At 40.9% G+C, this 14,081-nt stretch overlaps 2 protein-coding genes across 4 annotated transcripts in view; one reads left to right on the top strand and one right to left on the bottom strand.

Annotated features, from left to right (window-relative positions):
* The window catches only part of LOC124862820 (xaa-Pro aminopeptidase 3-like), a 17,866-nt gene extending 17,103 nt beyond the window's left edge, over nt 1-763 (bottom strand). The window contains 1 exon segment of the mRNA XM_047356962.1: nt 349-763. The gene's annotated coding sequence lies outside the window, so the exon portion shown is untranslated.
* Nucleotides 1-14,081, top strand: part of LOC124862819 (hsc70-interacting protein-like) — a 14,830-nt gene extending 749 nt beyond the window's left edge. Inside the window, exons 1-13 of one of the 3 annotated variants that reach the window (XM_047356961.1) lie at nt 800-877; nt 1,265-1,416; nt 6,957-7,005; nt 7,114-7,204; nt 8,557-8,630; nt 8,752-8,818; nt 8,907-8,991; nt 9,067-9,177; nt 11,549-11,651; nt 11,754-11,870; nt 11,950-11,989; nt 12,185-12,273; nt 13,438-14,081. In XM_047356961.1, the coding sequence (XP_047212917.1) occupies nt 1,307-1,416; nt 6,957-7,005; nt 7,114-7,204; nt 8,557-8,630; nt 8,752-8,818; nt 8,907-8,991; nt 9,067-9,177; nt 11,549-11,651; nt 11,754-11,870; nt 11,950-11,989; nt 12,185-12,273; nt 13,438-13,572 (1,071 nt within the window). In that variant the 5' untranslated portion in view covers nt 800-877; nt 1,265-1,306 and the 3' untranslated portion in view covers nt 13,573-14,081. Of the gene's footprint in view, nt 1-799; nt 878-1,264; nt 1,417-6,956; nt 7,006-7,113; nt 7,205-8,556; nt 8,631-8,751; nt 8,819-8,906; nt 8,992-9,066; nt 9,178-11,548; nt 11,652-11,753; nt 11,871-11,946; nt 11,990-12,184; nt 12,274-13,437 lie in introns of those variants that run through there. The other 2 variants (XM_047356959.1, XM_047356960.1) reach the window with 2 other exon arrangements.

The raw sequence follows: 14,081 nt of genomic DNA, 5'->3' as shown, positions 1-14,081 counted from the left end.
GGGTGACAAATTGATGGTTGGGCATTTTGGTAGAGATCAAAAATTTATGGTTCCATCAATGATTGCAAGTCATCCAGGTCATGAAGAAGCAAAGCAGACACAGACCATTACACTGCCATTATTCCAATATTCTTTAAAAAAAATTAGGGGAAAATGTGATACGGGCCTTTTTGTCCTTTTCAGTCAGCAGTTGTTTTGCCAGTGAAACTCATCGGATTTGATTTTTGCTCAACCTCTTCCTTATCGCTGAATCCTAAAAACAGACCTTAAGGCAGACTTTCTAGAAAACTGTTCAATGATTCAGAAAGGGGAAATAGGAACCATTTTTAGCTCATCTGAACTTCTCACTTTTACTGAGGCTGTTGTCGGCTGCAGGAAGATGTCTGCTATGGCTTGAGTTCACCACATGGGATCCCCTGGAATAAGCTGTAGAATGTTCAAAAAGTACTTAAAAAAGGGGGGATTATACAAAATCAAAATTCTCATTTCATTTAGTTTTTTTCATGAAAATAACAAAATGAATCAACGTCCTTCCTCTTTCTGCTTCCCTCTTCCTGGTCCAGGAGTTGTTGGTCTGTTTTAAAGCAAAATTATATTAAAATCAAACCAAACAGCAATACTTGTTAAACATATTTTTTAACATACAACATGGCGTTCGTAACGAAACTAATTTATATTAAAAACATGTAACCAATGCCAACCGGTGAAATCTGCCTGACAATCTGTGACGAGGGCAAATTTTACACATATATTCTCGGTCTGTCCGTCTTTTCGCCTGAATAAAACTCAGAAGCGACGCCGTCTCTAGTGAAGCAGTGTTGTGGCGATAAAAAACGACTGCAACCTTCCTCTGCAGTGCTTTTCTTCTCTAAAAAATTTCAGTCAGGTTTGTTTACTTTTTCCCCCCCAAAAGCATGCAATATTGAATTTCATTCAATCACGGTGCTTATCGCAGCGTTGTTTTCATGCGTCAAAGGGTCGATACGTCACGCACTGATCCACATTTCCAGAAAGTTCTCGCTTTCAGCTATTGCAATATTTATTTAACTTGTTCTTAATGTATTTGTTTTGAAGACTCCTTTGTGGCTATATTTCGGTTTAACAACATTGTATGATGAATAAAATAACAAGAGCTGGTAGCTCACGTAAATTGTGTGTCAGTATGCTAGCACTACCTAGCTTATCACGAAGGGCTTAATCAGCTCAGCACATAAACAAAGCCCCACCTGGCTGAGTTGTTGCCTGTGTTTCTCTCTGCTTCCAGGCCGCTCGCAGCGCTCCGTGTGCTGCACCTTGACGAGCCAGCATGGACCCACGAAAAGTGACAGAGCTGAAGGGCTTCGTGCAGTTGTGCGAGTCCAATCCAGGAATCCTGCACCTTCCAGAAATGGGCTTCTTCCGCACCTGGCTGCAGAGGTCAGGGTCTCTGAAACATAACGGCTGATCCACCCCGCGATGGCTCACTTTTTACTGGGGGAAATAATTAGACACAATCTTTGTTTTCGTTCACAATAATATTTTAATTCATTAACACCCTGCGGACTGACCACGTGCTCTGACCCTCCCACCTTCCAGTAAAAACCAGTAGCCATTTTTTTGTGTTTGTGTGTGTTGTTGTAACACAAACCACCCGCAGAGACTAATGGCCAACACCCATTTGATTTAAAAATGTCCAAAAACCAGCCTTAATCATTATATGGGCCTCTGTGGGATTAATAGGGGTGTTTGTGAAGGATTTAAAGTGTTGCTGTCGGAGTTTTTCCAGTTTTAATACCATAAACCAAATTACACCTTTTTATCTATGGGTGGGAATTTGTAACAATACAGTGCCTTGCAAATGTTTTCCTACCTATTAAACAAAACAAAAAAACATTTTGTTAACATATTTTATTGTTATTTCAAGGGATGGACCAACACAAGGTAGTGCTTAATTGTGACGTTCAGGAACACATATCCTAAAAGTGTGGCATGCATTTGTGTTCAGCCCCCCCTAAACTGTTGCTGGAACCACCTACTACTGTTGAACCACCTTTTGGTCCGGGTACACCTGTAACTCTTTTGGGAATCCAGTTAAGCCCAAAAGGATTCATCCCCCTGGCAGATTTAGAGTTAGTCTTTTAATGTGACATTTCTTCTCAGTGGAAGTAACAGTGGAGATTTTGGTATGGAAATTCTGGTGGGGCCCAGGCTATTCATACCAGAAAATCTGATAATATAATCCAAACATGAACATATAACACTGAACCTTACCCTCAATACAAATACAACTTGCTGTGCACAAAGTGCGTAATCACACAATAATGAAGATGTGATGACATAATTTATTCTATCAACAGTACCAAAGTGTTTAAGAATCCATGTTTTTTACTAACTAACAACTACAAGCAGATTGTTCAATCAGAACCATATGAAATGGTCGTATGAACACTGACAGCACACACAACAAACAATGCTGCTGTCCATTGTGTTGTCGGAAACTGAACGCATCACCTGCATCATTTGGAAGATTTGATTAATTGAATTAAACAATAAACCCAGCAGCAACAAAGTAATGTGTATTTTAAAGATACATTAGGACCCTGATAGAAAAAACATCATATATTCTGAAAAATCGCTTTAACCCCTGCAGCAGTCAACAGTTGATAATTAAGCATAACAATATATTAGACTCACCAGTGAGGTTCACTTCTTGAAGAGGAAGGAAGCCCAGCGGTCCTTCATGTGTGCAAACTTCTCTATGACCTTGCTGTTAAAGTCAAACAGTCCATGGATAAGTTAATTTTCAATGGCCAGCATTGCCAGGGCATTCAGTCTGTGCTGTCCCATTGTATTCCGTGTAAATGTTTTTATCCTTTTTAGAGTGGAGAAGTTTCTCTCAGATTCAGTGCTTGTCATTAGTGTTGTGATGATGATTTGGAGAAGTGTCACGGTTTCAGATGAGGCCTCTTGGAGGTTGTTTTCATTAATGGACTTCAATAAAGAAAGCGCGGTGTTGTCTTTGCTGAGTTCACTGTGCTGGTATAGGGACATCAACTCGGTTTTCAGCTTTGCCTTATTTGTTATTGGCCATAGTTTAATGGCACATTCCAGTTCAGCTTCTGGAAATGACTGCACAAACTTGGAGAAAAGTGTGCAATCAATGAGTTTTGCTGCCATCAAATGGTCACTCCTAGAGAACCTCTCCTCCACTTGACTCATCACGGTGTCGCAGGCCTCTTTCATGACTGTAGCCGTGTTGGTTTTCCTCCTCTTACTTCCTTCTGGATTACTTTCTTGCACAATCACATCAGCTCGATCCCTAAAACGTCCTACATTTCTGTTGAAGGTTTTCATCGCGTGGTTGATGCCAGCTGCATCAATGTCCCGTTTTTGCTGTACACTGTAAAATATGTCCACTTCTGGCATGAGCTCGGAAAAGAACTGCAAGAAGTGAAGGAACTTTGGTTCCTGCAGGTGCATAGACAGACCATAGGCCTCGTTGATGGTCACCCTGTCCCATCCCTCTGTTGTGCGAATGTGGTCCAAACACTTCTTAATCTCTTCACGGCATTCCCACACAGCATTAACAGTTCTGTTTTCTGGAGGTCTGGGGATGCGCCTATCTGATGTTTCGGCAAGACCACCTGTTCTCTTGGGTGAACAAGAGAAAAAGGTGGCGAAAGCTGACAGATAAAAAACACTTTTAATTCAGAAATCCTTGCTGAGCAGATTTGTTGAAGTGTTAAGTTTAACTGATGTGCGTAACAGTGCACAAAATGGGCGTTTGGATATCGCTCCTTCAGAAGAGTCTGAACTCCAGGCACACCTTCATTCATTACTGCAGCCCCGTCATATGTTTGCACTATGATCTTGTCAGTCAGGTTCAGAGGCTCAAGAGATGAAAATATGGCATTTGATAAACCAGCAGCCGTTTTGTCTTTCGCCTCAATAAATTCCCAAAACCTTTCTGTCACTGTGCCGTTTACCATATAGCGCAGAACGATGACCATTTGTGATTTACAACACATCGGTTGTCTCATCTGCCTCCACGGCTACAAAAGGTGCATTTGTCACCTGCCGAAAAACCTCATCCTTGTAAACACTGTACATGCAATCTAAAAGTTCATTTTGAATGACTGCTGAGGTGCCCTTATAATAGGGTTGAGCATCATAATGGCTCCTGAGTCTGGAGTCTCCCTCGCAAATATGCATCTAAGAATGCTGGGATTTAAGGAACCAGCACACTCGTCATGTCCACGCAGGGCAATCTCACACTTTCCACAAAGTTTTATACAGGTTATAATTCAGCCGAGAACATACCTGTTTTCTTCAGTCTGTCGGTTATGTTGTTCAATACCACGCTGGTATGCCCTGTCAAGCTGCGATGCAACATTCGTTGTCCCTAGTAAAGCTAACTTGATAGCATTATCCACATGTGATGCACCACTTTCGTGTTTTACCAGCCTTTCTGACAGATGTTTTAAATCTTTAAATCCAGTTGTCGTCCAGACAGTTTCCCCTCCAAAGAGAAGACAAGGAAAGCAGAACAGGGATTTTTTCAAAATGCTAGCCGTTAGCCACGTTTTCCTTTTGAACCACTCCTGGTTAAAGGATCTTATTTTATCTTTACCTTCTTGAAAAATGGTAAAGTCATCTGGTCGATGTGGTCCCAAACGTTTCATTTCCAATTTCTCCTCAAATGGCAAGATGCAAAATCGAACGGTCGTTAAGTAGTCCACACAATTCATCATTAGTAGCCTACTGTATTTATATTTCGTATCAGTCCCTCATTAGCTAAACAACAGCTATCGCAAAGGGCATGCCCGCCCTTTTGTATCAACCAATGGGAACACTTCAGGGGCCCTGGCCGCCTGGCCCTACTTACAAAATTAAAGTGCACGTTGAGCACGCGCACGCGCAACAGTTTGTCCAGCTCATAACAGTGGCCGTACAGGGCCAACTCTGCTGTGCCCCACAGAGCGAAAACTGGCGAGCAGCATAAGCACAGAGACAAATTCACACACTACTACACTATTACCTTAAGCTCAATCACATTATTGTGTCTGATTTATAAAAGAAATTATAAAAATGTATATCTTATATCTGATTTATTAAAAAAACATATATCTTCTTGTACAAAACAGCCCCACTGGTGGGGCCGTGCCCCACGGGCCCCTAATGCAAAAATGCCACTGGGAAGTAATATTAACATTTTGGAGCGACCCATCTAGAGTCTTGACTTGAATCTGAGTTAAAGATTAGGGTGATGGCAGTGAGGCCTTCCAACCTCAAAGACTTGGAGTTCATCACCAAAAATAAATGATTTACACACTAGTGGAAGTACACTGCCTTGCGAAAGTATTTGGCCCCCTTAAACTGGTCAACCTTTTGCCACATTTCAGGCTTCAAACATAAAGATATCAAATTCTAATTTTTTGTGAAGAATTAACAACAATTGGGACACAATCTTGAAGTGGAATGAAATTTATTGGATGTGTCAAACTTTTTTAACAAATAAAAAACTTAAAAGTGGGGCGAGCCATATTATTCGGCCCCCTCAGTTTCAGTGCAGTAAACTCACTCCAGAAGTTCAGTGAGGATCTCTGAATGATCCAATGTTGTCCCAAATGACTGATGATGATAAATAGAATCCACCTGTGTGTAATCAAGTCTCCGTATAAATGCACCTGCTCTGTGATAGTCTCAGGGTTCTGTTCAAAGCACAGAGAGCATCATGAAGACCAAGGAACACACCAGGCAGGTCCGAGATACTGTTGCGGAGAAGTTTAAAGCCTGAATGGGGATACAAAAATATTTCCCAAGCTTTAAACATCAAAAGGAGCACTGTGCAAGCAATCATATTGAAATGGAAGGAGTATCAGACCACTGCAAATCTACCAAGACCCTCTAAACTTTCATCTCGAGCAAGGAGAAGACTGATCAGAGATGCAGCCAAGAGGCCCCATGATCACTCTGGATGAACTGCAGAGATCTACAGCTGAGGTGGGAGAGTCTGTCCATAGGACAACAATCAGTCGTACACTGCACAAATCTGGCCTTTACGGAAGAGTGGCAAGAATTTCAGTCTCTCAATGTGCAAAACTGATAGAGACAAACTCCAAGAGACTTGCAGCTGTAATTGCAGCAAAAGGTGGCGCTACAAAGTATTAACGCAAGGGGGCCGAATAATATTGCACGGCCCACTTTTCAGTTTTTTATTTGTTGAAAACGTTTAACACATACAATAAATTTCATTCCACTTCACAATTGTGTCCCACTTGTTGTTGATTCTTCATAAAAAATTAGAATTTTATATCTTTATGTTTGAAGCCTGAAATGTGGCAAGAGGTTGAAAAGTTCAAGGGGGCCAAATACTTTCACAAGGCACTGTATTTAAACAGCTGCTTAGCAAATAAAAGAACGGTTGTATTGCTGTAAGGCCAAAAAACATTTTTTGATTGATTATTGAGAAGGATATAAATTTTATACATGCCATTTTTTCCAAATAAAATGTAAATAAAAACATTTGTTTCTTAAGATTATACCTTTTTTTTAATGAATTCTTGTGTTTTGAGAGATGCCGGTCTCATTTCCTGTCAGAAATTAACTTCTTTGTTGAATGGGAATAACTGTAAATCTAAATGTGCCAGGGGTATGGATAATTTTGGGTTGAACTATATGCTTCGATCTTAACCAAACTTTGGTCCTTGAGGGCTGCAAGTTTTAGATGTGTCTCTGCAACTACAACAGACTCAAATCACTTAATTATGGCCTCACATCGATGACATAAATGGAAGTTTGTTGTAACTGGATAACTGGATAGTTATACTTTTGCGAATAATTGCATAAAGACTGGGTTTAGAATATTCTCATAGATTGATTAAAAAGGTTTTGTTGCATCCAGCACCATGAAATGATTGAAAAATAAGGGTGGGTCCTTTGATCATTTACTAATTCTTCATGATTTTGATTCACAGTATGGGCGCCAATATCCCTCCTCCGACCAAGAAGCAGGATTCATGCCAGGTGACGTGCAGATCGTCGTCTAATCAAACGTTTTCTTCTTTCATCAAAAACACTTTGAAAAGTGACAAGAGAACAGCTATGAGTGACGGGGTATTGTATGATGTTTAGGGTGGCTGTCCATGTGGTCCTTCCCCTTCAGCTCCGCCGCCTCCTGAGCCTGAGCCTCCTGTGGACTTTGAGAGCGAGGAGAGCGAAATAGGTATTGAAGAGATTCCTATGCTTCTTTCATCACAGCAATGAGGGTCTTTTAGTGGACAAATGGCAAATCAAGTGTGACCCACACTTTTACTCACTCTGTGCACTTACCGGTGACACAGTTATTGGTACCCCTGCTGTTAATACGCCGTAACACCCCCTTTTGCCAGTAGAAAAGCACTTCTCCTGTTATTTACAGAGAGATGAATCTTTTACCATTTATTTTTGCACAATCTCTCTAGATCATCCAGAGTTCTGGGTTCTCTGTTATGCTCTTTTGTCTTCAGCTCCCCCCACCAAGTTCAACAGGATTTGGGTCTGGGGACTGAGATGATCACAGAAGGTTGATTTTTGTATCTAGTGAACCCTTTCTGTTCTGATTTGGCCATATGTTTGGATCATTAACCCGTTTAAAGATCCAGTGATGACACTTTTTCAGCCTATCAGATTTCTGTCTAAAGTCTGGTATTTTAAAAGGTTCATGATGTCCTTACTCCAACAACAACTACTACTACTACTACTTAACAGTGTAGTAGTGATGAGGTGATTTTTTTGTTTACCTCGGCTTCACACTGAGTGAAGTATACAGGTGCAGTTAATGTCCTAGTTCAGTAAACTCCTCATGGTTTGTGATGGTAGGACAGAAAAGGCTCCCTCCCTCCCTTCCTTCCTTCCTTCCTTCATGTTTCTATTTTTTAGGTGGTCTAAACTTAAAACTTGGCCATAGTAGAACTATCTGCCATAGATTCACAGTCAACATTTCTAGTTTGTTTTTTAAAATGAACATAAAGGACTAAGAAGTGGTAGGTTGAACCTGGAAAAGTGTGGAATTTGTACACGAAAACATGTAAGACATCTGGTGATATTATGCTCCTGCAAAAAGATCGATTTATTTATTTATTTAAAGGCTCTTTTATACCAGGTGTACCAATAGATTAGCCCGCCTCTATACACCACCTTTGTTTTTTTTTGTCAATGTCATCAACGCAAAGCATATTTTTAAAGAAAGAACTGTTCCATTTCAATGTAATCCATGTTAAAACTTTCATAAGCTGACACTTGAGATCATTGTTTCCCATTTTCTCCATATGTCTATAACCGGCTTTCTGTAATTGACACATCTAATTAGCTAAATGGAATACTGTTTGCAGTTTATTGTCATACATTAAAGTACATTGTATTAGTACAGCCCAGGAAGCCAAGAATTTGTATTAAATCTTCTTTGGCTCCATTGTTTTTAGTATGGACAGACCTCAGATAAGTGGAGGATAAGAGGATGGGAAGCTGACAAACACAGATAAGAGTACCTGGAATGTCTACGTTGGGATGAAAAGACATGATGCTTATTTGTTTTAGAAATCGACAACGAGGGAGTGATTGAGCCGGACACAGATGAGCCGCAGGAAATGGGAGAACCTGAAAACACTGAGGTAAAATATTTCTCTTATACCAATGAATACGTTGTACTCACACTAAAGCTGTATTCACTCTTGTGTTAGCAGTTCACTCAGACATTGGCTTGAAATGATTAATCGGAACATCTTTACACAGATTACAGAGGAGATGATGGACCAAGCCAATGAGAAGAAGATTGAAGCCATCAACGCTCTAGGAGAAGGTTGGTTATAGTCTTTGAGAAATTAATGAAAATGATCTCTAAGACTAAAAGGGATTCTTTGTCTTCATAACCTCCATCTTGATTCCAGGTGACCTTCAGAAAGCGTTGGATCTTTTCACGGAAGCCATCAAGCTGAACCCTCGCTTAGCCATTCTTTACGCCAAGAGGGCGAGGTGAGCATCTCAGGGGTGTATTTTCATTCAGATCTATAACTCATCCTGTTCTAAATGTTTTTATGTGTGTTTTAGTGTGTACATTAAAATGCAGAAACCCAACGCAGCTATCAGAGACTGCAACAGAGCCATCAGCATCAACCCAGACTCTGCACAGCCCTACAAGTGGAGGGGCAAAGCTCACAGGTACACGAGAGCTTCTGCTGCTCAGCTACTGTGTTTTCTCAGAGGGATTATTCCTTGCTTACAAGTGACATCATCAAACCCACGATGTTGACACATGTAACCCAGCTCAACAGGTCCGTGGCACATTATACTTCCTCATATTGTGGACCTGGATGTAATACCTTGCAAGGAAGGGTATTCTGCTAGAACTTTCTTCCTTTCTGGGTTCCTGTGTATCATTGAAGAAAATAGTGTTTGCTTTTATCATTTCCCAGGTCTTGATAATGCTTAAAAGATAGTCATTTTTAAATTGCTTAAAATTTTAAATGACATTCCTTTTGATTTCCTACATCAAACCTAGATTTGAACATTTTACTCATTTAAAAAAAAAAAAATGGCAATTTCACAATTTTGTTTTGGTAGAAGTAATAAATTCTTACCAACAATTCTAACCAAAAATAATTTCTTACACATATATACCAGACATACACTCTGGTGTTGTGATTATTGGGCTCACTGCACTAAATTATTACAATTAGTTAATTGTCATTAATAACTGAGAATTATTAGCCAAAACCACACTAAAGGTCACTGTGTTGTCAACCATTTTACCGAATGGCGTGGAACACTAACCTTAGTTGACAGATAATCACTCTTACACAAAACAAACGCTGTGTCTTTATCTGTGTGAAAATCTATTAAACCAATAGTCCCTCTTACAATCAACTATTATGGTCCAACAACTTTCATCTAATTAAGTACGCACTGTTCTACGAAAAGGGATAAATTAATAACCAGAAATAAGGATGCGCACTGAGTGTCGACAGTAGAACATTAGAACAGCAAGCAGAGAAGTTCAATAACATTCATGCATAACCAAGTTAATACGTTGGATTAACTGTGACGGTCCTAGATCACCTTAATCTACCCCTCACCCTGCCCGAACTAGCAAGAAAACTATCAAATTTATAACAAAAAGAAAGAAATTACTTCAAAACGGCGAGTCTGAGGATGGGTTGTAGGTATGAAGAAAGGAGGGGTTGTATTAGTTTTAGATGTCACACGTCCGTGAACAACTCAAAATGGTCAATTTCTCCTCTGTTGTCCAAACGGGAAAACTATGAAGAACCTTTGGCAGTCGACTAAAACAAACAAGGAGGAAATTTGTCTCCTTGAAAAACCTCTTTGGGTTCTTCACCTTGCCTGGGTAGCGGCTACAATCTTTGATCGATACATAAACCTCCGGACCCTCTTATATCGACAAGATTTCCAGCTTTGCCAAGCTCTTCCTGGAATGGCCAGTGTGGAGGATAAAACTAAACCCACCCGTGAGCTTTTATTTCTTCAGAGATTGACTCTTCGCGTAGACTCGGCACACTACGGCTGGAAATGGCCCTTAGCGTTAGCTTCAGCGGCTATTTATCACCTCTGTTGGTGACGTCAGAGCTGCAATGCATGCTAGGAGTCGTAGTAGAATGTTTACCTCACAAATTAGATGAGGGCCCAACAAAGCAGTGAATTGACCCGACATTCTGAACCTCAGAAGGCATTTTCAGCCTTGTGGTATTTCATGATTTGTGGAACCTACAGATGATCACACCTGACTACTTGTTATTCAAGCACTTTCAGGGATTACATTTTATATTCAAATGTATATTCAAATCAGCGCTGCACGGAGGCGCAGTTGGTAGCACTGTTGCCTTGCAGCAAGAAGGTCCTGGGTTCAATTCCCGGGGGTCTTTCTGCATTGAGTTTGCATGTTCTCTCCGTGTATACCTGGGTTCTCACCGGGTACTCCGGCTTCCTCCCACAGTCCAAAGACATGCCTGTTAGGTTAATTGGTCACTCTAAATTGCCCTTAGGTGTGTGAATGAGTGTGTGCTTGGTTGTATGTGTGTTGCCCTGCAATGGACGAACCCCGCCTCTCACCCATAGACTGCTGGAGATAGGCACCAGCTTCCCCGTGACCCACTATGGAATGAGTGGTAGAAAATGACTGACTGACTGTATATTTAAATCAGAAACTGATTTGCGAACATTGCCAAACCTCAGTGTGTTTAATTGGTTTTTATGTGACCGACCAACACAAAGTACAGCATCATTGTGAAGCAGAAGCAAAATCCAAATAAAACTCCGGAGTTTTGCTGCATTCCCACAGCATGATGCTGCCTCTGCAACACATAGCTGCGTGTTTTTGGTAATCGGATGTTGGCTTTTTCGAGTTCCCAGACAAGTCAAACACAGCAATGTATCCCAATGGGTTTAATTTTGGTCTATCACATTAAAAATGCAGTTAGCAGTTGTATTGTGTCAAAATGGGCAAAGGTTCAAAGGTTTGCCCATTTTGCTACACATGCTACCTTGTTTGTGATTTTTGTGTCTGTCTGCGCAGGCTGCTTGGTCACTGGGAGGAGGCAGCCAAAGACCTGGCCACAGCCTGTAAACTTGACTACGATGATGACGCTAGTGCGCTGCTGAAGGAAGTCCAGCCCAAGGTACAAAAACAGGGAATAATGAAGGCTCTGCAACATTACAGACAGGGATCAACATCAATAATGATAAATCTGCTTAATTTCCATTAATTTGCTGTTTGTCAGGCCAATAAAATCCTGGAACACAGACGCAAATATGAGCGGAAGAGGGAAGAGAAGGAGATCAAAGAGAAACAGGAGCGCGTAAAGAAAGCTAGAGAGGAGCATGCACGAGCACAGAGGGTGAGTCTGTGAGGGAAATTTATTTTAAGTGAAAACAATCCACTCAATATGCCTCACCTTTTCCATTTCACTACAGCAGGAAGAGGAAGCAAGGCAGTTTGGAGGAGGATTCTTCCCAGGTAAGAGTGGAAGCGTGATGGGTGCTCAGTTTCTTTCTGCTACACAGAGTATGATGATGTTTCTTGACCTGAAATCTTCCTTATGTGATTGTTAATGGATTTGTGTTTTGAGTGATGCATCAGTCAGAATCACCGGCTAACTTTCCTCTGAACGTCATGAACATGTAGCCACGGTTTGGGTCTGTTCTTATGTAGGAGCTGCTGGATTCCCGGGCGGGGCCCCCGGTGGTATGCCCGGTCTGGGTGAGCTCTTCAAGGATCCTGAGCTGCTCAACGCCATGAAGGTGACTCCGAAATTTAACACGAATCCCTCATGTCAAACCACCTCGGTCACATGTTCAAAGATGCTCAGCTTCTAAGTCTGGAGTTAATTATTTTGATTTGGAGAATTTAAAACAACCATGTCATAAAATCAGGGCCATAAGGGTTCTGAAATGACTCAAATGCTGCAATCCAAACAGTTGTAAAGGGAAAACTCATTTGGTTGTGGGTAGACCAAAAGAGATTTTGTTCGTGGTTTTGGATAATCAGTCAGCTTTACATTTCAAAAAGAAACGGTCACTATTACATAAATGTCCTGCAGAGTTCAGTCCCTAAACCCAACAACGAATGAATCGACACTGAATCACCATGGTGGTATAAGCAACGGGACTAGAGGTGCATCTAAATAAATTAGGACAACATCAAGAAGTTAATTTATTTCTGTTATTTCACTGAAATTTGAAATTAGTTATTAATGTTCATTGCACACACCGTGATATATCTGAGATGTTCGTTTTGATAATTGTGGTTTACAGCTAATTGGTTTTGTTCCAGAATGTCAGTGAACTGAAACAAATGTCTATGTACTACAGTAAAGGCATTTAGGGTCTGGGCTCCTTTTGCTTGATTTACTGCATCAATGCAGCGTAGCATGGAGGCAACCAGCCTGTTGGTCTGCTAAGTCTTTAAGGTAGCCCAAGGGGCTTTGACGGTGTTTTTCAGCTCATCTTCATCTTGACAATACTCCTTAGATCAGGGCTACTGTCCCATAACTTTTAGATACACATGAGTCAAATGGCTGAGCTCCATCATCCACATGCAGTCATTCAGCTCTGAGGAGGCCTGGTAATGAGCCGTCCGTTTGATTGAGATGCGTTGGAGCAGGGATTCATCTAAAAGTTGAAGCTCCTGTTTCTTAGAAACTGAATTTTAGCTTTTTGTTACCTGCAAGCTATAATTATTCAAATTAATAGGGCAAATGCTTTGAATATATCACTGTGTCATCAATCTATAGGAGTTTTACTTTTATTTAATAACTGAAATTTTTGTTAAGGTTTGCACATTCTTTAAGACAATATATGTAGTAAGCTTTGTGTAAAAGGCCCGTATATAGCGAGCTTTAGGTTCTTTGTGGTGGACTGTGGCTTTTAAAGGTGACAGCGTCTGTTTTTCTTGTCCAAATTCAGGACCCTGAGGTCATGGCTGCATTCCAGGATGTGGCGCAGAACCCGGCCAACATCTCAAAGTATCAAAACAACCCCAAAATCATGGCCCTGGTCACCAAGCTGAGTGCCAAGTTCGGAGCCCCCCCACAGCCATAGGTGGGAAAGAGACCAGAACCGAGTGGTTTAAACAATCCAGAGAGCGCCGCTTTTCAACAATTATTCACTGTGTTTAGTTCAAAGTGGGGAGCTGATGATGTGTCAACTGGTGCAGTGTCACAAAAAAACCATCGTGCAACTTTTTACAATGTTCCTAATCAGCCTGTTAGCACTTAGCGACATCTGAATAAGGCGATAATTCAGAAGCAGGTCTGGTTCTTCAGTACCTTCACAGATGTGTCTCAGCCAGGACTTTATTTAACCGCTGGTTGACTTTTCTTAACCTCCATCTGAAAGAGCTGCACTGAGAGCCCCTTCATTAACGCCTAGCCTTTCTACAAACATCTAATAAATGGTAAAGCTTTCCCTCTGGTTTCCTCTCTGAACACACCTGAAAGTCTCACACAGGTATTGATGTGTTTTGTTATCAGATCTGTTAATAAGTACTAATGTTGATGTTTGACCCTGTTGGAAAAAAATATTCACAATAAAAACCTCTTGATGCAAAA

This window comes from Girardinichthys multiradiatus, chromosome X (assembly GCF_021462225.1).
Source record: "Girardinichthys multiradiatus isolate DD_20200921_A chromosome X, DD_fGirMul_XY1, whole genome shotgun sequence".
In the NCBI taxonomy this organism is placed as follows: Eukaryota; Metazoa; Chordata; class Actinopteri; order Cyprinodontiformes; family Goodeidae; genus Girardinichthys; species Girardinichthys multiradiatus.
Note: the sequence above shows the minus strand (reverse complement) of the source record. Positions and strands in the feature narration are given on the sequence as shown.